Source organism: Streptopelia decaocto (genome assembly GCF_964273445.1).
Source record: "Streptopelia decaocto genome assembly, chromosome: 24".
In the NCBI taxonomy this organism is placed as follows: Eukaryota; Metazoa; Chordata; class Aves; order Columbiformes; family Columbidae; genus Streptopelia; species Streptopelia decaocto.
In genome coordinates, this window is record NC_138679.1 from 1,866,831 (window position 1) to 1,894,177 (window position 27,347).

At 62.4% G+C, this 27,347-nt stretch overlaps 1 protein-coding gene across 1 annotated transcript in view; it reads right to left on the reverse strand.

The window, feature by feature from the left end:
- Window positions 1-27,128, reverse strand: part of EFNA2 (ephrin A2) — a 36,022-nt gene extending 8,894 nt beyond the window's left edge. Inside the window, exon 1 of the mRNA XM_082071971.1 lies at window positions 26,944-27,128. Within this exon, the coding sequence (XP_081928097.1) occupies window positions 26,944-27,065 (122 nt within the window). The 5' untranslated portion in view covers window positions 27,066-27,128. The remainder of the gene's footprint in view (window positions 1-26,943) is intronic.
- Window positions 27,129-27,347: the final 219 nt, after the last annotated feature.

Consider the following 27,347-nt stretch of genomic DNA (forward strand, 5'->3'; position numbering starts at 1 on the left):
GATGCCACCACCAGGGTTGACACCATGGGACGGGGGTGATGCCACCACCAGGGATGACGCCATGGGACAAGGGTGATGCCACCACCAGGGTTGACACCATGAGACAGGGGTGACGCCACCACCAGGGCCGATGCCACCGCCAAAGGGGTTAACGCGGGAGCTTTGTTTTTCCTGACAGAGACGGATGGCGCGGCCTCCCCGCGCACCCGCCGGGATGTTACACTTGACAATCGACTACTCGCAGCTTTCAGCTCTGTCAGCTACCATTAAGCCTGGGATCCCGGCTAATTGGGTGCTTCATTAGGGGCATTCGTTACCGTTAGCGCTACCTGACAGCCCAGCCTGCTCTGCTGGGGGACAGGGAGGGGACAGGGAGGGGACAGGGAGGGGACAGGCGGGCTGCGGGGTGGCCTCGCTCACCCCGTGGCCCCTCCGCTGCCCCCAACGTGCCTCAGTTTCCCCTGCATCTCCCAGCAGCATCTCCCCAAAACTCGCACACACGGGCAGCGATGCAGCGCGGGAACAAAGCACTTCTCCCTTGGTCTTGCTACAACCCCGCAAGCCCAGGCGGTGTCCCAAGGGTTAAATAATTCAGATTTTTCTTTCCCGAACAGCTTGAAAAGAGATATGATTGCGCTTGCTGAAATACGGGGCGGGGGGGGGGATATTATGGATGGAAAAGAGCTATTTAAGCTGAAGAACAGTGTTGGCACATAAACAAATGGGTATAAACTGGCCATGAATAAATTGAGGCTGGAAATTAGGAGGTTTGTAACAGTCAGAGGAGCGAGGGGCCGGCGGGGGCGGCAGGAGGGGGTTTGGGACGGGGCGGTGACGGGGTCCTGGGGTCCCCCCCGCGCCAAGGACACCCGTCCTCGCCGGGCCCGGCGCTGAGACACTTAAAATCTCCCCGACGCTTTCATCTCCCCAAATCTCCTTCATTCAAATCGTCACAGCGTGATCAGGAGTAATAAGCCTATTACAGAGCAAAATAACACACAGCAGCCCCCCCCACCCCTGCCGAAACCAGCCCCCAACCTCGCCCGCTGCCCTCTCGCTGTCTTTTTTAAACACAACCTGATGGAAATTCGGCGGCGGAGCGGGCAGCGCCAGCCCCCCCAGCCCCCGGGAACGGGCACAAAGCGGCTCCTCGGCCGGGGGGGCGGCAGGAACGGGAGGACGCTCCCGCTCGGCTCTTTTCTCCATTAATCCGGTTGCGCGGCTGGTTCCCGGCACGGCCAGGGCGGCAGCGACTCCACGCCGGGAACGGCGGAGCTGGTTTGTTCCATCTGTTCCTCGCTCTCCCGGCCGTGTCGCGGCGCTGAGCGCCGTCCCGCGGGACGCTGCCGGCAGCGCCGGGAGCCGGATGGGGCCGTCGGGGGATTTTGGCCACGTGGTGGTCGCGGTGTCCGGCGGCAGAGCCGTTTTCCCTGCTCCGGAGCCACCGCGGAGCTTTGAGGGAAAAGAGGCAAAAAGCCACTTGTGGGGTCTGGGAGGGGATGGAGCCGCATGCACCCGGACACCTGAGTCCATTCCGGGGAGTCGGACATCCCCCCATCCCACCACCCCATCAGGGTTAAGGTTTATTTTACTTTAACCATGTTGGTAAAATGTTCTTGGCGGCTGCAGGGCGAGCGTGGCCACTGCGGCGGTGGCACCAGCACCCAAATCTCCACCGGGCTGTGCCGGGAGATGTCGGCGTCCTGACCCCGTGACACCGCGGTGTGCAGGGACAATGTGACACTCAAGGTTACAGCAGGAGCCTCATCTCTCCCAGCCCCACAGAAGGGAGGTGACGATGTCCCCGGTCCCGGTGGTGTCCCCGGTCCCGTGCGGTGTCCCCGGTCCCGTGCAGTGTCCCCAGCGCCGCGGTGGAGCGGGGAGTGCGGCTGGGGCTGCGGCTCGCCGTACGCTGTAATGCGGCCCTGAGGGACCCGCCGTACACACACCACCTAAATTATTTAATTTCTCCAAACTGCTGCACCTTTATAAATCATTAAAAGCTCCTTTTGATCTGTGTTAATGAGGTTTCCTGAGTGCGGTGGTTGGAAACGCACTTTGGCGCCAGATAGCGAATCAGCTAATTAAAAAAATAAAGAAGGAGCGAGCGGGAGCGCGGTGGGGCGGGGGGGGACGGACACGGCGCGGGGGCGCGAGGGCTCCCCACGGCCTGGCCGCGTGGTGACGGGCGCACAGGGGCTGGTTTGGGGATACCCGTTATGTTTCCCCCTTCTACTTTCATTTCCTCAGGGACGGGCCCATCCCCAGCTTGCCACGTGTCCCGGTGGGTGAGAAGTTGGCCAGGGGGACAGTGACATCGGGTGACATCCAGCAGGAACAAACCCAAACGCGGCGCTGGCGGCGGAGCCATCATATTAACTTCTGAATTTCCCCGATGGCTGAGCCCTGTGCCCACCGGCTGTGGCCGCAGGTGCCGTCCCGGGGGCTGTGGCTGGTGTGATATCGGCAGAGCGGGTGTCACCGTCACTTCGCCAGCCCTGACAGCTTTAATATCAATATTTATCTCAACTACAAAACTCCGAGCCCAGCTACATATTCAGCGGCTCGATTACAGTTATCTGGAATGATGGTGACGGCTCCGGTGGACGGGGGGTTAGTTTGGGCTTAATGCCGTTTGACAGCCCCGGTGCAGCCGCGCGGCAGAGATGGGGACAGGAATGGGGATGGGGACAGGAATGGGGATGGGGACAAGGATAGAGATGGGGACAAGGATGGGGACAGGGATGGAGATGGGGATGGGGACAGGGATGGAGATGGGGACAGGGATGGAGATTATGGGGACGGGGATGGAGATGGGGACAGGGATGGAGATGGGGACGGGGATGGAGATGGGGACAGGGATGGGACAGGGACGGAGATGGGAGCAGGGGTGGAGATGGGAACAGGGATGGAGATGGGAACAGGGATGGAGATGGGGACAGGGATGGAGATGGGAACAGGGATGGAGATGGGCACAGGGATGGGGACAGGGATGGAGATGGGGACAGGGATGGGCAGCACCACCTGTGCCCATCGCTCTGCCATGAACCCCAAACTCGTTCCTTCGGAAAACTCCTGGTTTCCAGCTTTCCGCAAGCGTCGCGGCGCCCACCGGCACCGGCACCGTGCGGTTACGGCGAGCCGGCACACGCAGCCTCCCGGGAGCGCCGGGGAAGGCAAAGAACTGTGGGTAATGTATGCAAATTGCATGCAGAAGCACCACTTTCCCCGGAGCCCGGTCGGTGCTGGGCCGGGGAGCGGCCGCCCCCCAGGACTCCCCCCTCACTTCACGGTATTTCCCTTTCCCTCCCAACGCAAACGGCAGCGAACCCCACGGAGCCACGGGCCGTGGGGGACGGAGACAACGGCTCCTGTTACCTGGGGCAACGGCGGGGAAATGACGGCTGGCATCGAAATTGCCGTCATTATGTTCCAGAGCCAACGCTCCCCATTTACACTTCATTGTCAGCTTTTGCTTTAGGGAGATACGGAGATATGAGAGGACTGGGTGACGGAGTGGGACGCGATGGGATAAGAGATAAATGGGCACACCCGGAGCTGTTATTTCAGCCTGTTTTGTAGATCTAGAAGAAGAGCAGCGCTCCCCAGTCCCCCGGGCTAAGCCTTGGCTTTATAACAGAGAAGAAAACAGAATTTGTTTAAACGCGAGCGCCAGGCTGCCAAACCGGCTGCCAGAACGGCCTGGGTGGAACAACTTCACATGGGCTCCTGTGTACAAACCCAGCCTCACCCAGGCCGAGTTTATTCTCCCCTTTGCTTTTTGCAAAGCCAAAGCTGAGCATCGCTCCTCATGGCGCAGGGAGCAGACGGGGCCGGGGGAGACAGGGAAGGGGAGCTGCTGGAAAAAGTGGAGGGGGAAGAAACTTGGTCTGTTGAGTATTTTCAAGGGGAAAAAAAAATAGAAAAGAGCAAAGAAGTTCGCAAATACTCAATTTTCCGTGTGCCAGAGCGGGGGATGAACCTGCTTCCCGGTCCTTTTTGGTGTTCCACTGTCCCCCCCACCCGAAGCCCCCGACCGCACCCGCTGCTGCAATTCACCCTCGTTAACATGGATGCTCGTTAGCCCAGCGCTGAGACTAATCAATACCGCCATTAACGGCCCATCCTGAATTAATGCGTTTGAACCCAGCTGGCCTTAGGATATTGGTCATTTTTCCACTTAACCTGGCAGGAGGAGTTTTTCTCATTGCTGGTGCCCGGTGAACTTCCCCCCCGGGACCCCCCGGGTGTCGCCGCAGCCGCCCGGGTCGCTCCATCCCCGCGGCCACAGGTGACAAACCCCGGGTCCCCAAGCCCCCCCGGCCGGTCCCTGCGCCCTCCCCGGCCCCGGGGCGGCAGCAGCCGAGCTGTGCCCCCCCCAGCACCCCCAGCCACCCTCCCCTGCCGCTCCTGCCTGCCTCGCAGTGCCTCTGGCTAAACAGAGATCAGAAATGTTAGATCTTTCTTAACATCTCCTGCCAGCACTGTCAGTGGCCCTCTCCAGAGTACCAGGGCCCTCTGTTATGTAAACACAGCACATTCTCTGTCAAAGATTAAAAAAAAAAAAGGCTCATTTGCACATAAAAGCAGCCTCTGCACTAGTTCCGGGCACTGTGGCATGTAAGGAAGACTGTAGGTTAAACTCAATAATAAAGCGAGGCGGCGCAGAGGTCCCCGCTCCGCTCCCCTCCTGCAGCGGCCACGAGGCCGGGGGACAAGGACCGGCGAGGGACGAGCATCCCGAGGGGCAGGACGGGGTGAGCAGCCCCGGCACCCCCGCTGCACCCACCCTGGGACCCCCACCCTGACCCCCACCCCACGCTCCTCTGTGCCCCCTTGTGCCAGCCACGCACTGTCCCCATCACCGCAGCACGGTGACACCGCGGCACAATGACACCGCGGCATGCTGCCCCGCATCCCGGCCCACATGTTTTTGGGAGCACCGCATGTGGCCAGACCGTGAACGGGACTGACCGTGGACCCCGCGCCCCGGCACAGCTCGGCCGGTGGCACCACCGGGCAGCACCGCGGGAGCAGCTCTGGCTATCGAGACACCAGGAGCTGCTCGCCTGGTCCACCATGAACACGACGACGTCTCCCATTGCCAGCCCTTGGCGCAGGGGTGACACGGTGCCCGTTCCGGTGGGACGGCACCAGGGGTCTCTGGTCTGTCCCTCGGGCTCCTCGGGGAGCGCCCGCGCTCGCCCGGCTCCGGGGCTGGCGGCACACAGCCGTGCGTGGCTCCGGCGCTGGCGGCACACGGCCGTGCGTGGCTCCGGGGCTGGTGGCACACGGCCGTGCGTGGCTTGGGGCTGGTGGCACACGGCCGTGCGTGGCTCCGGCGCTGGTGGCACACGGCCGTGCGTGGCTCCGGGGCTGGTGGCACACGGCCGTGCGTGGCTTGGGGCTGGTGGCACACGGCCGTGCGTGGCTCCAGCGCTGGCGGCACACGGCCGTGCGTGCCGCCAGGGCCTGCGCAAATTAAATCAGATCAGAAATTCATTGTCGGAGAGACAGCGGCTGGAAAGTGTCAGGGTAATTGTGTTAGTGCCGGCAATCCCGCAGCCATGGCTCGCCACACCAGGCCTGGCGAGCCGCGGGCACAGCCATGCCGGGGCGGGGGCATCGCTGGGGACACAAAGCCCCCTGTCCTGGGCAGGGAGCAGGCAGAGAGCACCGAGGGAGCAGGGAGGGCAGGGGGGCGAGCAGAGCTCTGCAAAACCGGGCAGCCAGATGGCTCAGGAGACGGCAGAGCCGCGGCGGCAGAAGGTGTTGACGGTGGCAGCTGACAGCAAAGGTGAGAGGGGCACCGGGCCCTGGTGGGGAGGAGAGGCCACCCGTGCCCTCCAAATCGCAGCCTGTCCCGAGCCGGGGTGTGGGCACCCAAATGCACCTCGCAAAGCATGGATGCACCCCGAAACACCTGGGTGCACCCCTGTGTGTCCTGCTCCATGCACACCCTGGATTGTGCACACTGTGCACACGCTGCTCCATGCACACCCTTGCACTGTGCACACCCAGTCCTGTGCGCACCCTGCCCCATGCACACCCGGTCCTGCGCACACCCTTGCACCGTGCACACCTGGTCCTGCGCACATCCTTGCACTGTGCACACCCGGTCCTGTGCACACCCTTGCACCGTGCACACCTGGTCCTGTGCACACCCTGCCCCATGCACACCTGGTCCTGCGCACACCCATCCTGCACCCGCTCACGTCCCCGCAGCCGCAGCAGCTCCCGCAGCCGCCAGCCCGACACGTCGCTCCCAGGCAGAGCCCAGACACGTGCCAGCCCGTGCACGAGGCCACGCGTGCTCATACGTGCTCCGGCTGCTCACGCTGAGCGCCCTAATTAACACGTCTGGCGAGGCGGGCGGGCGCTGATAACGGGCGCGGGACGGGAGCCGCTGGGGGTTATCTGTCACCGGCAGCCGGGCCCCCCGCCGCCCGTGCCGCGCCGCAGCCCGCCGGGACAGCCAGATCAAGGCGCCCGTTTGGGGGTCTCCCACAGCGGGACGGAGTAAACAGCCCCCGGCGCTGACCTCGTTAGCGCTGCCGAGCCCCGGCACTCCTTACGGCCGGGCCTGGCACGCTGCTGGCAGAGTCCCCAGCACCGCGGCCACCGGCACTCGGCCCCACGGCACAGACAGCGGCACCGCGCCAGCCTCTCGACCCATCCGCCGTCACCTCCCCGCCACCCGCAGAGCGAGGGACGAGGGATGGCCCTTCCTTGGGTGCCCACCTCGCCAGCCCCACCGCGGTCCCCGCCAGGTGACAGTCACCATCCAGCCTTTCCCCAACAGCCGTCACCACCCTGACCTGCAAACCCCTCCAGCTCGTACCCAGCGTGCGGCAAACACCCGAGCCCGGCCACGGTGCCGAGTGGCTCACGGAGCAGTGGCCGTGGCACAGCCAGGTGCCACGAGAGCCGCACATGGGGACAGGGGGTGGCAGAACCCCGAGCTGGCAGCTGCAAAGGGCAGCGGGGACATCAGCGTCACCCTCGGGTCCCTGAGCCGAACCAGCCGCTACCCTAGTGCTCCCTGGAGCCATGTGCGGCCATCAGCCTCGTGCCGGAGCCACCACCGGGAGCGGGCACAGACCTGCTGTGACACCACGGCAGCAGCCGCTGCCTCCGAGCCTCAGTTTCCCCGTCCCAGGGCTGGACCATCCCAACCAGCACAGGCCCAGCAACATGAGCAGCAAACCGGGAGAGCCTTCCCCAGCCCACTTTGTTTAAAAAACGCAAATGAATATGGATGAATACATATCATTTCATTATTTCAGTCCTCAGCCACTTTGTTTTGCGGCAGCACCGCGGTCCAGGCGGCCGCAGGGGCCGGGGGACAGCGGGGCGCACGGGTGACTCTTTAACCTTGCAACACGTTAATTCGCAGGAAATTTCACGCGAGCGGCGGGGGCGATTTCTGAGCGCGTCTGCCGGCGAGCGCGGCCACGGTAATTTGATCGGCAGGAGCCGGGGAGAGCGCTGGCCCCGCAATCACTGCAAAAAACGCCGACAAGGTGGAAATCGGCCGCCCGACGTGCCGCCAGCAGCCCCGCGGGACGCCGCGCTGGGGACAGAGGGACGCGGCTTGGAAGGACGGACACAGCGGGCACAAGCGCGGCGCGGGGCAGGGACCTGCCCGCTCACCCCGCGGCCCTTGCCTGCCCCGTCACCCCGGTGTCCCCGGGCGGGAGCCAGACCCCTGGTGACCCCCAATCAAAAGGACAACGTGGGACTTTTCCCCAGCCTGACGGTGACGGGCTGCGGAGCCGGCGGAGCCGTAATTTATCATGCCAACCCCTGACAGCTCCCTTTGACAGGGTCCCTGGGGGGGGCGAGCGATGCCTTTTGTCTGCCCAACAACTAATTATTTCCTGGCTAATGATGTACCGCAAGCAGGTAGTGGCTGTGTGCAGGAATGAGAGCCGCCCCCTTCACCCCCTCCCCACCACGGGACCCCCCACGGCAGAGTGGGGCAGGGGGACATGGTGGGGCTGAGGCTGGGCTTTGGAGCCCCCTGCGTCCTGCCATCCTTCCCACACTGTCCCCAGAAAGGGCACCCCAAAACGGGACAGCCCCTGAGAAGGGAGGTATGTGCAGGGAGCGGGTGCCGGTGCCGGTGGGTGGGTGCTGTGCCGCGGCAGCAGATGTCGGTGATGTCGGCGTCACCGGCCAAGAGCACTTTAAGTGCCAGGCGCTGCAATCGCAGCCCCGGAGCTGATAACGGGCTGATGGGTCTGTGTTAATGGAGAAAATCCATTTAGGTTCACTCGATACTCTCCCACAGGCTTTCATTACACCTCAGGGGTCCGCGGGCCCCGAGACGGCCAAGATCACGGCTCTGCCGGTTATCTGCCGCACCACACGGCGGAGGCTCCGGCGGGATGCGGGCAGGGAGGGATGCAGGAAGGGATGCGGGCAGGGATGCGGGCAGGGAGGGATGCGGGCAGGGATGCGGGCAGGGATGCGGGCAGGGATGCGGGCAGGGATGCAGGCAGGGATATGGGCAGGGAGGGATGTGGGGAGGGATGCGGGCAGGGATATGGGCAGGCAGAGATATGGGCAGGCAGGGATATGGGCAGGCAGGGATGCAGGGAGGGATGCGGGGAGGGATGCGGGGAGGAAGGGATGCGGGCAGGGATGTAGAAAGGGATGCGGGCAGGGAGGGATGTAGGAAGGGATGTGGGGAGGGATGCAGGCAGGGATATGGGCAGGAAGGGATGCAGGCAGGAGGCAGGAAGGGATGCGGGCAGGGAGGGATGTAGGAAGAGATGCGGGGAGGGAGGGATGTAGGAAGGGATGTGGGGAGGGATGCGGGCAGGGATGCAGGAAGGGATGTGGGCAGGGATATGGGCAGGAAGGGATGCAGGCAGGAGGCAGGAAGGGATGCGGGCAGGGAGGGATGCAGGCAGGGATGCGGGCAGGGATGCGTGTGCAGGGAGGGACGCAAGGAGGGCCGTGTGTGTGGGAGGGATGCGCCCACAAAGGCTGCAGCCCCACGCTCATGGCCACAGACGGCAAGAGCAACACCCGCATCCCGCAGCCCTGCGAGGGACGGGCAGCCCCGGGCGGGGGCAGACGCCGGGGGGCGATGGGGACCCTCCTGAGCAGCCCAGCCCGGCTCAGCGGCGCGGGCAGGGGCTCCCGGGGCCGCCGCAGCGGGATGCGCGCCCGGGCCTGCCCCCCGCAACGGAAAAAGCGACGGAGCCGTGCGAAGAAGTAAAATAATTATCGGGAGCTCCCAGCTCGGCCTCCCCACCTGGTGCTTTCTGTTTAAGGCTAGTTAATAGCTAGTGTTCTCTGGTTAGGCCTGAATGACATTTCCAGAGTTATAATAACTGAGCTATTACTTGCCGTATTGATGCATTCCCCCCGCCGGCAGCCGGCTCATCCCGCGCCGCGCCGCCCGGCCGCCGAAAGCTCCTTTAGTCAATAGCACTTCTATTTTTCATTACTCCCTGGAAATGTGGCTCTTGGAAGCTCATCCGTCATTCAATTACGCCCTGGTTCAGTCCTATCATACACGTGTCATAAAGTTCCTCAGATCTGAACTGCTGTTAATTTTCTGCGTCATCCCAAGGGGATGCCCGGGACGTGCCTGGAAAGCAACCAGGCAGCGAGGGCATGCCGGGTACGGGCGCCGGAGCGGGCGCTGCGGCGGGGCCGGTGCCCGGTGCCGGAGGGGCCGTGCCGGCACAGGGGCTGCGCCGCCGCCCCTCCCCGGGCGCTGGGACCGGCAGCTCCCGACCTTGGCGGCGCAGGCAATTTATTCCTCCGGCTGGTTTATTCTTTTATCAGGTGTTGGTTTAGCAGGGTGAGCTCTCCCCCTTCCCCTTTAATCCTATCGGCATCTGTGTTCAGCACGTCCGTACACAGAATAATCACCTGCCTGGCAGATTTGTCACTTCACCAGATGTAATCGGGGAACTTTTTTTTCCTCTCTTTTTTTTTTTAACCCTCCATATTTTCTGTTTCTTGGAAGCTGCAGCTCCCGGGCAGCGCAGCTGTCACGGCAGAACCTGCGCCAGGTCCTTGCTCCCCCGACCCAAGCGTTCGCTTTAGAATCACAGAATTATTTTGGTAGGAAAGACCCTCACGATCGCCAAGTCCAACCCCGTTGGGCTCCGCTCTGCAGCCGTGGTTTGGCTGAAGGAAGCGGGGAGGACGAGGGTGGATGGCGAACCCCACGCCACACGGCTCCCTCCTCCTCCACTACCGCGAGTGCTCCTGGGGGGCGCAAACCCCCAAATTGTGGGGAGAAACAAGGAGAGGATGGGGCTGGGGGTCTCGCTCCAGACATCCCCGGTCCCCTCTGGTCCCCAGGGCCACTCTTGGTGAGCTGCCAGAGAAGGGACCACAGAGCTTGTGCAAACACGGAGGAGCCGCTGGCGGCTCTGCCCGACACGTCCCCGCACGATGACAAGGACCTGCAGGTCAGGTCCTTCACGCGCTTAAAAGCTCCAGCCCTGAGCGGTGATGTTGTCCCGTTCCCCCCACAAACCCCCAGCGCATCGTCCCCCTGCATCCCCACATCTCCCCGCCGGGGGTCCCGGGGCTCTCCCGTCCCGGGGACACGCCGGGGGTCCCGTCCAGCCCCCGTGTCACCGCCTGGGTGGCCTCGGCCACGCCGCTCCCTCCCGGCAGCAGGACAATGACTTGGCCGAGGTCCCGCTCCTCGGCACCGTGTCCCCGCGGGATGTTTGCCCTGCGCCAGGACAGACACGCAGCGTTTGCAAACACCGCGTGTCACTTGTCACCTCCCGGGACAGCTGTGCGGTGTCCCCAGCCACGCTCCTGGGAGCAGCTCCGGCCACAGCAACGGCTCCAAGTTGCTTTCTAAGCAAACATCAGGATGCACGAGGCGCTCACCACCCTGGGACCATCGCCAAGCCCTCGGTCCTGCTGGAAAGAGCCTCCGTCCTGGCTGCCGATCGGGGAAACTGAGGCACACAGGGGTCTGTGCACGCTCGGGGTGACACGCGTGCGCTCGGCAGCTCCCAAAGCGCAGGACAGTGGTGACAGGGGACCCCCCCCAGCAGCTGGGGGCAGCGGCGGAGCTGGGGGGCTCCTCTCCCCGCCCAGCCTCATGCTTCGCTCTGGGGCTCGGCTAATGACTGCTCTAATTGATCTCTGACGAGGCTCAGCTCCTTGCCAGGAGATCGATGCTGGAACCCGCTCAAGGCTTCTGCAAAAAGCCATTTCTCCCGCCCGGCCGGGCAGCGCCGCCCCCCGCCCGCAGGGAAGCGCCCATCGATCGGGGGGATCGATGCGGGGAGCGGGGCGGAGGGAGCGCGGCCGCCCCGCGGAGGGGACGGGGCACAGACCACGACTGCTCCCACCCTGCGGCAAAGCCGCTGATGTGCCAGCGCTGGGGTGACCCCCGGCCGCACCAACAGGGTCCCCGTCACCCTCAGCCGGACTCCACACAAGGACGTTGGCGTGTGCCACCGCCAATGGCACCGGGCACAGCCCGCGGTGACAGCCACGGCCATTCTGCAACACACGGCGCTTCGCTGGGGTCACCCATCGCGGCTCCATTGACTCCCCAAAAACCCCAGGGACACCCCCTGTGTGTTGCTGGAGCAGAACGGCATTCACGTCACAACCACAGCGGAGGTGCCGCTGGCACAAGTCACCGGTACGCGGTGACCAGAGATGTGGTGGGGGTCACCAAAGTGTCACCGACTTGCCGGCGCGGTGGCATTCACCGGGCACCCAGAGCTCCCTGCACCACAGGCTGGGTCCAGGGTGGGGGTCCTGGGGAACCCCCTTGTCCCGCTCAAGGAACCGGGTGACCGCTGGGTCCCCCTGTCACCTCCATGGCCGCGTGAGGCTGGGGGGGCGCAGGGACCCCCAGCAGGGGACGGGGTGGCCACCCCAACCAAATTTGACCCCATTTGGCAAAATGGGCCGGGTCTCCACTTCCCAGGGCCTGACGGCCCCCCCGCCCCTCCCCGCTCCTTTCACGGGGTTTAAGCCTTTTCGCTTTGTCCGTTCACTCCAAGACTAATCAGATTAAAGCCCAGCCCAGCGCAGCCCCCCCTCTTCACCCCCGCGTCCCCCGGTGGGTTTTGGCAGCCGATGTCAAGGTCCCGGCACAGCCACGCCAGGGGCCGGCGGTGACACCGGGCAGCCAAGTGTCCCCAGGGAAGGGGACGGGGTGGGGGGGCTGTAGGGGGCCACGGGGTGACCGGGGTGGGGGCAGCAGCTCCCCCCACTGGATCCTCTTTGGGGAATCTCCCCCTTCCCAGCCAGGCTTCACACCTCAAGTCACACTAAAGAAGCATCTGAGAACAGGATAAATTTACTAAAAACGCTATATTTTCCCCCTCTTTTCACCCATAAGCCACGTGCTCCATGCCGGCTGCCCCACGGCGGGCAGCGACAGAGCAGCTCGGCCCCCCCGCACACACGCGACACCCAGCCCCACCGCGGGGCTCTGGGGACAGTCACCAGCACCCCGGTCTGTCCCCGTCCCCCCCATCGCCCCTTTGCAAAGGGAATAACTTCCCACCCCGCTCACCTCCCCACGTGCTCCAGCCCCCCCAGCCCCAGCACCACCAAACAATCCCCCCTCCCGAACCCGAAACATTGATTTCAATCCGCTTGGGCCCAGCTCCGCACACAAATGCATTCGACACGGGCACTCTCCTCCGGCCAGGATTGTATGCAAAGGCAGTTAGGGGTGAATGAATAATTCATACTCCGCTGTCTTTCAGAATTATACTGTGGAAAAATAAATCTGAGACTATATAAAAAAAAAAAACACAAGAAAGAAAAAAGCATCTGGGGTGTGTGGGGGGGCAGCTCGCGCCCCTTCGCCCCCTCGGCCAAACTCGGGGATGAAAGCGTCGGCGTCGCCTCTTCCATTGAGCAGCTCGACATTCAGGTCTGCGCGGAAACCACCTCAAATCCTTCCTGTGCTTTGTTCTGCCGCCTTTTCACCCGCCCCGACGGGGACGGGGCGCGGGGGGGTCCCTTTGAACAAACCCACTCATGCGTTTGGCTGCTCGAGTTCAAGGGGCAGCGTGCTGGGGGGACGGGGGGCTGGCGGGGACCCCCAGCCTGCCCACGCCACCTCTGCCCATCCATGGCAGGAGCGGGCGGGAGGTTCTGCCCATGCCCGAGGGTCCCGGGCTGCGGTTTGGGGTCCCGTGCCCCCCATGCCCAGGACCAGCCCCACCGGCCGCATCCCCACCGGCCGCATCCCCACCGGCTCGGGGGTCCACGTGCTCGCCGCACGATGCGCTAACGGGGAAGGAAAGGAAGCGGGAGTCACTTTAATTTGGCTATTTAAAAATAAAGAAATAACAGCGGCTTTGAAAGCCCGGAGGGGTCCCAGCGGAGGGACCTCCATCCCCCCTTCAAAGGCCGCCTCGGCTTTCTTCCCCCCGCTCGCAGCGCACAAAGGTGCTCGAGCACTTTCGTCTCTGTGGAAAGACCTTTTTAATTGGTTCCAGGCAGAAGGTTAAAATCTCTCCCCTTCCCTCCGCGCTTTGCTAAGAGGGGAAAGGGGAAAAAAGGAAAGCAAGAGGCAGAGGGGAGGGGGCTGGTATCAAGGCCGCTCTGCCCTCCTGGGGGGCACCTGGGGCCAATGTCCCCCTTGCAGGGTCCAGGGTGGCCGAAGGTGACGGGTGGTCCGTGGTGGAGCCGAGAGGGCTGTGCTGGGCGCTGGAGAGGGAGATGCTTGTAGGGACAAGGGAGATGCTCACAGGGACAAGGGAGATGCTCATAAGGGACAAGGGAGATGCTCAGCGCGAGGACACTCGACGCTCCCGCGGGAACACACGTTTCCAGGGTTTCTGCAGGGATTCCCAAAAAGCACATCCCAGGGTGTCCCCACAGGGAGGGGCTGGGCTGAGCAGGGGGGTACAGGGGGGTGTTCAGCCCACCGAGCACCCTCGGTACATCCCATCCGCCCCATCCCCGGCGAGCAGCGCGGTTGCCCCCCGTCCCCATCCCCGAGCATCGCGCGGCGTCACCCCAGCCCCTGCCGCTCCCCCGTCCCCACCCCGAAGCCGCCGCCGGCACTTGGGTTTCCTTCCACGGAAGGGGGAGTTGAGAAAAACGCATCAATTATTGAGCCGGGGCGCCGCGAACCCGCCGCGTCCCCCTTGCTCATGCCGCTCAGGTAGAGGCGCGGAGCCGCAGTCAGACACCTCTAACGCGATTAGCTGCAGGGCTCTGCCAGCCGCCTCAAGGTCAAGTGCTCCGAGGCTGACAAAAGGCACAGGCGGGCAGCGGCCGCCCCGGGACGGGGCGCAGGGCACCGGGGATGGGCACCGGCAGCACCGAGCGACGCCAAGGGGACACCCAGGGTGGGATGGGGACACGGTGGAGCTCCGGTGGGACTCTGGTGGGATGGCGACATGCGGGTCCCTCCGCAGCAAAGTGACCCTGTTGTGACGTGCGGGAGCAGCGGGTCTGGCCCATCCAGCTGCACAAGGAGCAGCAATTGGATCCAGATGTTTCTCCCAGCAGCCGGAAAACGCTTCCCCCAGCCGGAAAGCGCTCGGGAGCCTCTTTCACCGCCTGGCACTGGCTGTGCTGGGGATGGGAGTGCGGGCGAGCGCTCCCGGTGCAGCCGTAACCGCTGGTGCTGGTGCGGGAACCCACCGCGGTGTGGCAGAGGGACACGGGGCAGCTCGCAGGGCACAGGGGTGACAATGCCAGCAAAAAAAGCCCCGAAAGCCCCGCCTGGGAGGACCCGGCTCCCGTGTCCGTGTGCGAGCGGGTTGGGAAGTGCCGGCCTGTGGCTGCGGGTGATGCTGGATGCAGGTTATGGCCAACGCCGCTCCTGAGGGGCCTCCCGAAGGTCACCAGGACCTGTGGGTCCCTGCCTGCCCCCCAACTCACATCCTGCTGTGGGGAACGCGCCCACGGACACGTGTCCCCGCACGGGCCAGGGACGCGGCTTCCGGCCCCTCCGGCCTTGGGGAACCACAAGAGAACCCCAGAGCCAGCTGAAGAGCCACAACCCGAATTCACTCGCCCTCGTGTTATTTAAAGCCCATTGCAGCTTCCAAGTCCTGCGATGATGCGAGAAGCTCGATTACCATTAAAAGAATGCATTTCTGCTCTTTGTGTTACGGAGAAAAGCCTAAAAACCAAACCCCGGGGATTAAAGAACTCTAGGAAGAAGAAAATATAAAATTCATGTCATTTATATTATTTAAAACCTGGCAGTTGGTAAACCAGTCTCTGGACTGGAGGGAACTGGGGCCATTCACACCTTGATCCCAGCTCCCCCTCATACCAGTGGCCTCCCAGTTCAGCACTGGGCCAATGATGCCGCCCAGGGACAGGGTGCCCAGCGACATCCCTGGGTAAATCTGCTTTACAGGGTCACGGAGGAAGGTACCAGCGCAGAGATATTGAAGTGGCGTTTCACCATCGGAAAAAATTAGAGTCGCAATATTAATTAATCCTCAAAGCACTTTACGAACATTAACTAATTAAGCCTCCCAGCCCCTCTGCGAGGTGGGGAAGGTATCACTGCCCTGGTTTCGCAGCTGCAGAGGATGGAGCGCGCAGAGGTGACGTGACGCGCCCCAGGTTGCTGCGAGCGGGCGCAGGTGGGACGGGGACCCCAAAAATCTCCCCGTCCAGGGCAAACGGTGAGTTGGGGGGCAGGAGATGGGACCCGCACCCATTGTGGAGCCCAGGCCAGAGAGTTAGACTAGAAAACGCTGAGGGGTTTTATGGAAAGCACAACCGACCCCGCGCGCTTTCAGAGCGATTAGAGAGGCCCTGGCTGGGTTATCAACCGGTGTCTCAATCCCGCAGCATCGATCCAGATAATAGCTGGCAATTGTTCAGATACAATATCATAAAGTCACTTTAACTACAGCCATAAAGCTTCCCCCGCCTGCGGCCCCGCCGGGCGCTCCCCGAGAGACCCCGGGGCGGGGGGACCGCACCAAAGCCACCCCGGCACAGCGCGGTGGAGGATGCGGAGGGGCCGGACCGGCTCCTGTGCTCCCCGCAGCACATCGGGGTGTCCCGCTGCCCCCCAAACCGCACCGGGGTGCTCCAGACCCTGCCCCAGCTCCCAATCCCCAGCAATCACCGGCTGCTTCCTGGCCAGAGGCCGCAGGTTTTTGGTTGCCGGCAGCCCCCGGGGACGCCGGCGGCATTCCCTGCCCGCACTGGAGAATGCCGCTTCCTCACCCGCCGCTTCCCACTGCTTAATGAGCACAAAATATTTCCATGTTGCCAATTACTTGGTTCGTTTGTGCTGCTGCGGGCAGCGCTGGCGCAGGGAAAATCCCCCCGGAGCTGCCCCGGCCCCCCAGGAGCCGGGAACCCCGGGAGGGTCCCACAGCCCCATCCTCACCACGCACCCCAACACCCCCGGCCGCGTTCGTTAGCAGCCAGCTAATGACTTTCCCCCGTCCCCAGCGTCACAGCGGTGCTGCTGTGGGAAAGTGAGACCTTCCCGAGGTTCGAACCGGCCTTCGAGGGTCACGGCAAAGCTCCCGGTTTGCACCGGCGCCAGGCCCGGCTCTCCCGGTTGGGCTCCTCGAGCGTCCCCATGCCGAGTTACAGACACCCTTGGGGACCAGGGTGTGACAGCGCCCCGAAGGGCAGAGACCATTCCAGCTGAGGTGTGAGCGCCAAGTGCGTTAAACCCCCCACAATGCCCATTTCGGCTCATCGGGGGGCTGAGCCCCCCAGTTTCACCCTGTGGATGGTTTGGGGGACGACCAGCACCAAGAAAACCCCGAGCGGCACCGCGGCCGTGTGCTGGACCTCACAGCATCCCGGCCGCGTCCATCCCGCCCCGGGGACCCGTCCCGGCGGGATTTACAGCCGGGCAACATCCCTCCCTGCGCCAACATCGCTGCTGCAACGGCGTCATTAGCGAAACATGAAAGCGGGTTGTTCCCGGGACCCGCGTCCCTCTCGCCGCAGCTACACCTGCGCCCATAAATCCTCCCTCGACCAGGCAGCCCGGCCGGGTGATTTATAAGGTGAAACAAATATTACAATGTTGAAGAAAAAAAAACCCATAAACCCACGCAGCTGAGCTCCCCCCCCGCCGAGGACGGGACCCACGGTGCGACCAGGACACCCTCGGTGACACCGGGTTGTTGCCAACCCTTGGGGCAGCGAGGGACCCCTGGCAAAGGGCCGCGGCTGCACGGAGCCGTAACGTGTTTGGGCTCCGGCGCTGCCAAACGCACTTGGCTGTGCGATGGGTGCAGGACGCAGCGGTGGCTCCGAGCCACCGCGTCCCCATCTAGGGGAACCGTGTCCCCACCGGAGCGCCAAGGCGGCCCCTCCTCGTGCCCCGGGCTCGGCACATCTGGAGGAGAAGGAGCTTTGCAGCCAACGCCATCGGCGCCGCTCGCGGTGTTCGCGGAGCTCCCGCCGAAACTCCCGGTCACGGAGCGGGAGGACACGGCGCTGGGAGCCCCACGTCCTGCTCAATGTCTCCACGCGCTCTACAAATCTTCATTGCTTAATTTAGCCCCTGGCAGCGATCCTCACCTTAACAGCAGAGAAACTGAGGCTGGGAGGGGGAAGAGGCCGTTTGTCTCCGTGTAACGAGCTGGAAAGCGGATCCCGAGCTCACGCCCCAGCTCGCTGCCTGAGTGATGAGAGAATCCTTCCAGCTCATCCAAAAGCCTTCTATTTTAAAAGACAACATTGTGATTTATTAGTATTATTATTAACCAGCTTTGCAATGTTTTCTGGAGCCCAGATTCCCGCTGCCACGTGCGCACGTCCCCGGCCCCATCCCATCCCAACCCCGGGGGAAGCCAAAGCAGCCCGAGGGGACGGCAGCTCGTGGCGATGAGCAGCACCATGGGCTGGATGTCACCTCCAGAGCACACGTCCCACCCCCTACCCCGGGTTCAGCCTTTAGTTCCACCCGCGATGCCGGGGGTCAGCGGGACCCCGGTGTTTCACCCCTTGGCCAAACCACGACCGAACCCGCGGCAACGCGGCGGAGACGACGCTCCAGAGCGACCGCGGCCAAAAGCCGCTTCTATCCTGGACAACGGTTTGGATTCTCTTTGGGAAACCAAACTGGAAGCACCATCTTGACCGGCAGCCGTGCCGGAAACGCCGCGTGCTGGCGCCGTATCCCCCAGCGGTTGTACAACCACAACACGAATTTGGCTGAGATTTGGGAAAAGCCCCTTCCCAAGGGCCGGCACGGCGGCGCAGGCAGCTCCGGGTCTGGCGAATTGTCTTGGTAAACATGAAATTTGGAGAAGAAACGCAAGAGGAAGCGTCAGTTCGCAAAGCGCCGCAGAATGGGACGAGAAGCAGAATTGGATCCGCAAGGCCCACATATAGAAAGCGCTGGTGTTCCCGATGGGATGGGGAGAGGAGGCTGATAGAGGTTCCCTTTCATTTCAAGGCAAGGGGAAAATACCAAGCAGTTCGCAAACACTTATATATTCTTTTAAAAAATGAAACGTTTCCAAAACACGGCGCCTGTCCCAGAATGGGGGTTTCCCCAGAGCCCCACAGAGCGGGGGACAGACGGACACGGCATCGCTCCTGTCTCCCAGCGCCGGAGCAGCGCCCGCTGCCAGTCCCAGCCGGGCGCCCCCGCCCCCTCGCCCGCCCCCTCCATCCATCCCGGGGGGCTCAGCCCCACGTTTTTCCACTCAATTTCCCTCCCGCGCCGGCAGCGGATAAATCCCCCTGCCAAGGCAGCGGCCGGAACGGCAACGCCAGCCGTGCCAAGTTTAATAAGCGCCCCTGATCGAGAAACCTGATAATAATTGGGATTATCGAGCTGGCTGGGAAAGAGCTTCCCCGGCTCCTGACCCCCCCGGCACGGGTGACAGTGACACCCGTGGGGCCACCAGGCCTGGGGCAGCACGGCCAGGACGCTGCCGGCGAGCAGCGCCGGCTCATTTAGAATTAGGAAGAAATAAAGCGCAAAGCAATAAAACCCTTTTCGGATGCGCCACGTGCGGTCGGTACCTGCGGCAAAAGGGATGTGGGGACCGCCCTGTGTCACTTGGGAGCACCTGGGGAACCCCGAGAGCATCCCCGCATCCCGGCGCCGGCGCAAAGCTCAGCCGCCAAAATAATCCCGTCGCGGTTGGATTTGGTGCGGGGCACGAGGTCCAGGGGCTTTTTTCTCAGTGGAAACGGGATTGGAAAAGGGAAGAATTGGGATTTTTCGAGTTCTCTACAGGGTCAGGCTTGGCCGATTTTATTTTGCTGCCAATATAAATAGGGCTTTTTAAAAATTAAAGAAAAAAAATCAAGCCGGTCTAAATAAAAACCCACTAGAAGACACAGTAGGAAATCCTGCTGGAGGACGGGCAGGAATATCTGCAGCCAAGCTGAGCGCTCAGAAATATTTGTATGTGCTGTCGAAACACTTTATCTGTTTCCCAGCACATGGGAGAGTTTTGCTCGCCGTGTAATGTTAAAGGAAAAATAAACCGCTACAAATAATTTCTCCTCTTCTGCAGGAAAATAAAATCCCACAAAACTTGGTTGCTGATGCACCAGGGGAAAGAGCAAATATTTCCACTGAAATGGGGCTGAACGGCACGCTCATCAAATAGATGGAGGGGACAATTCGGATGCATCCGGAGGAGGATCGGGGGGGATCTAAGGGGTCTTTCCCTTCTCCAGTCCTTACAACCCCCCCCCCGGCAATTCATTCTCCTTTTTGCCAAAGCTGCAAAACGGAGCCAGGGGAGATTCACGGTTTGCACAAGGTTTGAAATACAAAGTTTGATTCTTGGGGGGGGCGGATTCCAGGGAAGGAGTTGAAATAAAAGCACGTTCCTGCATTCCAACACAAAGTACGGAGGGCTGGTTGAGGTGGCGGCGGGGGCGGGAGTGCCGGCGGTGCCGCGCCGGTGCCCGCGGGCTCTGCGGCATCTCCAGGGACCCGGGCGGGAAAACACCGAAAACCCCCCGAATGCAAAGCAATTCCTGGGATGGGGAGAAACACCGAGGAACGCAGCGAACGGGCAGGTCAGGGAGGTCTCGCGGGGCGAGGGAGCCCCAGACACGTCCCGGGGGGTCCCGCACGGCACGGTCCTTCCCCACCGTCGGTGATGTTCTCGGGACTCAATTTGCCTCCTTTGTTTCATTTCTCCGCAGGGTTGGGGCTTGGACCGCCCCGTCCCCCTCTGAGGTTTGGGACCCTCCCACCCCCCGGGCGCGGGGGACAAAGCGGGGGGACAAAGCGCAGGCTCATCAGAGCAGAGGCGGGTGCTGTCCCAGCCCCTTTGGAGAAGGATCCATGTTTTCCGCCCCCATGGCGTCTGCGGTGTCGCCATACGGCACATGCCGAGCTCCTGCACCGCACGGTGAGGGCTGGGACCAGCCTGGCACCGCGGGACGGGACGGGGGCAGCAGGGGACGGGACGAGCGGGAGCTGTCCCACCATGGGCACACGCACGCAGGGGTGACCCTGCAGAAACCCTGGTTCGAGCACCTCTTGCCAAAATTCAAGACGTGCCCTAAAGGTCACACACCTCCCTGCACGCGGGTGTCACACCGGAGGGGACACTGGGGACCAAGTACCAGCGCAGCCCCGCGCTGGAGCGGCATCGGCAAACCCCGCGGCGTTGGCGTTTCTGCCCAGTTGCCACCATGTCTGTGGCTCCATACGGGACTTTCGGCAAAGCCCTCTGGTCCCTGGCCGCCCTTGGGGACCATGTCCCTGGCCACCCCTGGGGACCAGCAGCTCCATCACTGCATCTCACCCAAGGAAGCTCCAGTTTCCCACCCAAACCCAAGCACCATCCCCGAGGGGCCGGTGACCCCCTCGCCACTGCCCGTCCTCCCCTGCCCACCCCACAGCTCCACTCTTGGCTTTTGAGTAAGGAGCCTCATTAAGAGGTAATTAGCTCTCGAACAATGGGAAGCTATTTAGCAGCCCAGCCACAGCAGCATCAACAAGCAAAGGGGGAGAAGGAGGGAGGAGAAATAAATAACTAACACCACTGCCCAGGAACAAGCCGGGGCCGTGCGGGGTGGCACCGGCACGGCACGGCACGGCGTGGCACAGGACAGCGTGACATGGTGCTCACCAAACAGGCTCCCTCGCTCTCATGGCCTCATCCCTTCCCAGCTTTGCTGCTGGGGGTGAATCAGCCCCGGCGCATCACGGCACAGGCTGGACAAGCCCCAATGGCCCCACGGGGATGCCACCCAACACAGCTCCCACCCAGCCCGGTGGGGACAGATTGGGGACCCCACGCCCGGCGGCTGGTGGCAAAGGGTTTGCCGGGCCACTGGCAAAGAGTCTGCACCCACACAAAGAGCCCCGACACACCAGTGAAACGCAAGCGCTGCTCTCAGGGTGTCCCCGGCATCAGAGGTACCTCCTGAATTCATTCGGCAAAGACCAAAGGGCCGGCGGTGACCGCCGGTTTGCACGGGCGCTGCTCGGGCTTCGGAGCCGCGCACCGCGGCGTCGGCGCGGCTGGAAGAGCCGCTCGCCGAGACAAAACCGGGCTGGCCGTGGTTTCATGAGGATGCTCTATGCACAGGACAACAGCTGGATTTTGGGCTGGAGCACATCGGGCTCCGCCGGGCCACGGTGGAGGGAAACCAAACTATTATGGGCCAATGGTAACAGCACTAAGATCCACTTGCCTTCCATAAATCCCATTACACCCAATGAAGTGGGGCAAGATCTCTGCCCCGCCGGGGGGAAAACACCGAGGATAAAAACGAGATATTAATCATGATTTTAGAGGCCTAACACAGAAGAGCTGAAACGTTCGCCATCAGCAACGAGGAGCTATTTAAAGAACAATTGCTGCAATTTCAGAGACAACCCGAGAGCTGAACCCTGCGGAACGCAGGCAGGTACGGCACGTGGGCCGCGCGTGCGGCCGGACGGACAGACGGACGGCAGGGCCAGGAGACCGCGTTCACAGACACGTAACAACAAACTGTTTACAACCCCCTGCCCACAGGTAGATGTTGTTGTTACGTGTGTCTGGTTACAGGCGCGAGCTCCTCCCCGGGTGTCAGTGTCTTTGGGCATCTCTATTATTTTGTGTGTAAAGTATATATGTATGTGTGTATATTTATACACACAGATGCATATATATATATATATGTACATACACAAAAGAGTACTTTTAAAGCTTTCCAGTGGTAACTGGAGGCATCTCTCTCCCCATCGCCCTTCGCACCATTCTTATGCCCCATCCTCTTTGTGCCTCCCCGCATTGGGACAGGCCGGGGACGCTGGGGGGATGCTGGGGGGACACTGGGGGGACACTGGGGGGACAGCCGACCCGCCGGCAGCACCGCGCACCCCCAGCCTGTCCCCGCATTAGGATGCGGCTCATGGGCAGCGTTTGGATACCAAATGTGCGACCAGCAGGGAAGGTAATTGCGGTCCCTGGGAAGGGCCGGGCGAGCGACGGCGACGGGCAGAGAGAGAAAATCTTGTCAGAGGCGCCGGCCCCGTTTGGAGCTGCTCTGCTCTCCATTAACCACGTTCGCCGCAGACCTGGGCTGGTGGAGAATCGCTAACACGGCTTAACGGGCTGGAAAAGAGGGGTGGGGAGGGCTGCGATGATCTCGGCACAAAGGGAAAAGGGAACCGATGGAAACTAAAAGAGTGGTAATCGCACAGGACGCAGCCGAGCGCTGGGGACCCCAACCACCCCGGCACCCCCGGCCCGGGGACACCGGAATGAATGCCCATGTGATAGAGTTAAAATTCACCTTAACATCACTCTGGGAGGGGGGGACAGGGTGTGTTTCTCACCAAGGCCAGTGCGGACCCCAGGGACCAGGGGACACGTGGGGTTGGGAGCCGACCCCGAAGGTCCCAGTCTGGGCAGCCCCAATGGAGCGGGACGCGGAGCTTTGGGGACGCGGAGCTTTGGGGACACAACCCCAGGTCAGGGCTGGCACCAAACCCACCCCACCATGGGGGGACACGTCAGCGCCGCCCCCTCCAGCGCCCAATTCCTGGAACAAACCAAACGTGTGTCTTCCCCGTTCCCTCCGGAGACGGTAACGCGGGAGAAAAGGGGCACAACAGCCAACAGGCTGGGGACCACGATCCAGACGTGTCCCCTTCACCCCAGCTCCACCATCCCTGCGGCACAGACCCCTCGCTGGCTCCCAAAGGCCACGGTGCACAAAGGGACCCCAAAGCCCGTCGCCCGCAGTGAATCCCCCTGTGCCAGAAGCCGTTTCTCCAGTTGCCGATGCCGGGATCGGGGAGTGCAGAGGAGCAGAACAGAAATCCCAGCTGTGCTCACAAAACCAAAAAAAAATACCAGAAAATAAGCCTTCCAAGGCAGAGAAATGACTTCACAGTTAAATATAGGCCACGGGTAAAATCTAGCCCATTTACAGCATTTGTATCTGTCGTGTAAACAGAGAGAGGAAAATACCAAATACTTTGCACATTTCCCCCCTCTGTAGATACAGAAACACGGGGCAGCGCGTTGGGAACGGCTGCGGGAACACAGCCGTTTGGAATCGCTACAACCTGCCCGGCACCGAGCAAACACCAGCCTCAAATCTCTGCCCTTCCTTGGCCTTCCAGAGGTTTCCAGCTGCAGCCCCCAGGCCGCAGTTGGGGGTCCCGGCGTGGGGGACCCTGCCAGGACAGGCTCCCCCTTCCCGCTGTTCCCCATAGCGGGGAGGTTTCCCGATGTTCGTCCCGAATCGCGGGCGCCCGGAGCCGCGGAGCCCGGTCCCGGTGGTGCCGTCCCGCCCGAGGATGCTCCGGGACCCCCGGTTTGACCCGCTGGCCGCGTCCTGAGGATGCGAATCCACCCCAAGCACCCCCCGGTTGAGCGGCTCCCGTGACACCAGAGCGGAACGGGGTGACCGGGGCCACCAAAGAGCCCGCGGAGGAGGACGCCGGACCCGGCGAGAGCCCCGCGGTCCATCGCACGAGCGTCCCGGGACACGGCACCGTGTCCCACAGCCGGAGTGAAACCGGTGAGTCCACCAAGCACAGAGCAAACCCCACAGTTCTATAGGTGGATATCAAACGGTGCAGCGTTATACAAAGATACGTTCTTCCTCCTTCGGTTATTTCCAGGATAACCCGGGGGTTACGTCCAGCAAAGCCCGAGCGACCTGTTCCAAATGCAGCCTTACAAAATCGTTCTTAAAACAAAACCAAATCAACCTGTAAATCCGCAGCAAGCGGCTGAATATCCCCCCAGAACAGGCAAATTGCAGCATCCCGAGGTACCACTTATTTTTAATTTAGACGCAATTATGAAATATAGAATTATTCTAATCTGGGCAAATCATATTGACCGTGAGATTTATTACAGCCTTTTAGAAAATATAGATTGTAACATAAACCTGAAGAAAAATATCCGTCGCCGGATGAGCTCTGTGGGTTCAAACAAGCATCAGGCATTTTAACCTGTGTATTTTTTCCTTTTTTTAAAAAAAAAATAAAAATAAAAATCCCTTTTGATTTTCCTCTTATTAAATGAGATGGTAGGGGGAAATAAGGAAAACAAGAGACCAGAAAAAGCACATATACATTGTTCTTCATTTTAAGGATGAGATAGTCCTCTAGTAACTCCAGAGACAGGCGAAATAAAACCACCGCTGGGTTCAGAAAGACGCAGAAAACTCAACGGCGATTTCTCTATTTGTGACGAATAATCAGCTGCCCGGAATCCCCCGACCCGCACGGACACGCAGGGAACGTTCAGCACACCGGGCGGTTGCGACACGGGGCGCTCCCGCGGTGGCGAAATTTGGGTCACATCCCGGCGCTGCGGACGCGCCTGCTCCAGCCCACCAGCCATTGTCTGCTCTTCCTCCCATCCCCTCGCACTTCCTTCGCCCTATTTTATTTTCCCCCTTGAAAATGGTTTTCTTGCCAGTGTCAGATTTAGAAAAATATCATATAGATATATATGTAATAATGAACCGCCAGCTATTTTCGAGGATAAATTCAATTCTCTGCTGCCTTCTCTGTGGAGCCCGTCCTGGAGCGTCCGAGGGGGCGATGGGGACGCTGAGCCGAAGCCGCCACCAACGCCAGGTCTCGGGACACCCCTCACCCGAGGACCAGGGGTCACTTGTGGTTATCGGCACCACCACGGGAACCCTTGGGTGCTCAACCGGAGCCGCGGCCCCGGCCACTCGGCGGTGCCACCCTTGTCACTCGGGATGCCCGAGTTTGACCCAGGGGGGACCCTCGCACACATTTGGGAGAACAAAAGAAAAGAGCCCGAAGTGTGAGAGCTGGGGGGGACCCAGAAGTGCAACCAAAAACTTTGCAATGGGCAAAAAAAAGAAAACATAAAATAAATCCCTGCCTCTCGCAATCCCCCACAAAAATGTGAGGGAGATAATAAAATCCATATGCACCGCGGCCCGCGGCGAAGGCACCGCCGCGCACAAAGGGACGGGCTCGCCCCAATTTCGGGGCGGCGCAGGGGACACGGGCACACGAGGTGGGGGGTGATGGCACCCGGTTGGTCCCCCCCTGGGGGACGTGTGGTGGCCAGATGGATGTCACCACTCACCAGGGTCCTCGGCCCCACGCCGCTTCCACTCACCAAACCGCAGCTGGGAACTTGAATGAATTGTGATGGTGACACCAGGACAAGTCCAGGAGGGGAGAAGGTGCCACCAAGGGTCCCCTCCCTGCTCTCCCACGGCAAGAGACGAAAATCCTCCCGCTGGGGAGCACCGAGGAGCCGCCCCAGCTGCTGCTGCTCTGCCGCAGCCACGGCCACGCCGGGGGGACACGGGGACGAGGGGACAAGGCCACGCTGCCCACCCACACGGCCCCGCAGGGACCCACCGGGGACAAAGAAACACCCGTTTCACCCAGAGAACGGAACAGCCCAAACCTGAGGGCAGCGGGCGCAGCGGCGCCCACGGCAGAACCGAACCCGGCGTCACCCCGCGACCCCCCGCGGGGGACACCGCGGGGCCGGGTCACCCGGGTTTGGGGCCAGCGGGTTTTCTATTTTCCTGCCTTTTTACAAAAGTCCTCACAAGCGGATCCGTTCCAAACCTGGTGGGTTGTGTCCGAGGGGAAGAAGAGGGTGGGGGGGTCCTGGCGGTCGCAGCCACCTGAGCCAGGAGCAGAATCCACCCTCACCGCAAACTGCCCGACAGCTTCTGGTTCCTCCAAATTGTGAACAAAGAAATACAACAGAAACGAAACTCTCACCAAAAAAAAAAAATCCACAAACCAACCACAACACGGATGTTTGGGAGGGAAAAAAAAAAAAAAATTAAAAATAAAAATATCCAAAATGCAAAGACAGAGCAGGGAAACTAAACCAACTCCGCAGCGATTTCTTTCCCAAGATGAAAATCAAAGGGGCAGCGGCGGGGCCGAGCTGCTCCGAGCTCCCGGCGGCTTCGCCCCCAACCCCGACCAGCCCCTTCTGCCGCTTCACCCCGGCCCGTTATTCCCAGCCCTCCCGCGGCAGCTCCCGACGCCTTTTGTCGTATTTCGGGCTTTTTCGCAGGAACCTTCGCCGAGCCGCCCCCGGGAGCGGGACCGGCGGGGGAAACGGCACCGGCGGGAGGAGAAACTTGAACTTCCCCGAAGTTGGGCGCAGAGGGGCCGGGGGGGCCGAGCCGCAGCCCCCCCGCTCGCTCCCCCCCCCGCCCGCCACCCCCGGCGCTGCCTCCCGGGACCGCGGGCGATGCTCCCGGGGCTGCCGCAGCCCCCGGGGACGGGGGAAGCCCCGGGGGGGCGGCCGGAGGAGACAGCCCTGGCTGGGAGGCACCGCCGGGGACCCGCGCCGAGCCCCTCGGGGCCACCCAGCCCGTTCACCGGAGCGAACCGGGGGCTGCAGCGGGACCTGAGCCGCAGGGGGCGGCGGCGGCCGCTGTCACCGAGCGGGCGGGCGGCTGCGGGCTCGGGGCGGGGAGGGGAGGGGGGGAATAAAGCCGAAAACTTGGGCGTCTCTGCAGCCCGTTCCCCACCACCCCGGGACCTGCTCCCGCCGCCCCCGGCCTCACCTGGGGTTGCTCCGGTTCCAGTAGACAGCGTACCGATCCGAGATAACTTTCCCGGTCTCGTCGGTCCAGACGCAGACACCGACGAGCGCGGCGAGCAGCGCGGCCGCCTCCCAGCGCAGCATCGTCCCGGCCAGCGGCGGGCGCGGCTCCGGCCGCTTCAGGGGGCGGCGGGGCGGCGGCGGCGGCCGGTGGAGCCCTGGGGCCGGCCGGGGGCGGCGGGCGGGCGGCGGGCGGCGGCGGGCGGGCGGCCAGCCCTCACCATCGCCCGCGGCCCCGGGCGCCGTCAGCGGGGAAAGTTGGGGGCGGCCGCGGTGCGGCGGCGCCGGGGCAGCCGCATCCCCGCGCCCCGGGACGGCGGGGACCGGCCGGTTCCCGCGGCGCACCCGGGATCTCCCCGGCACCCC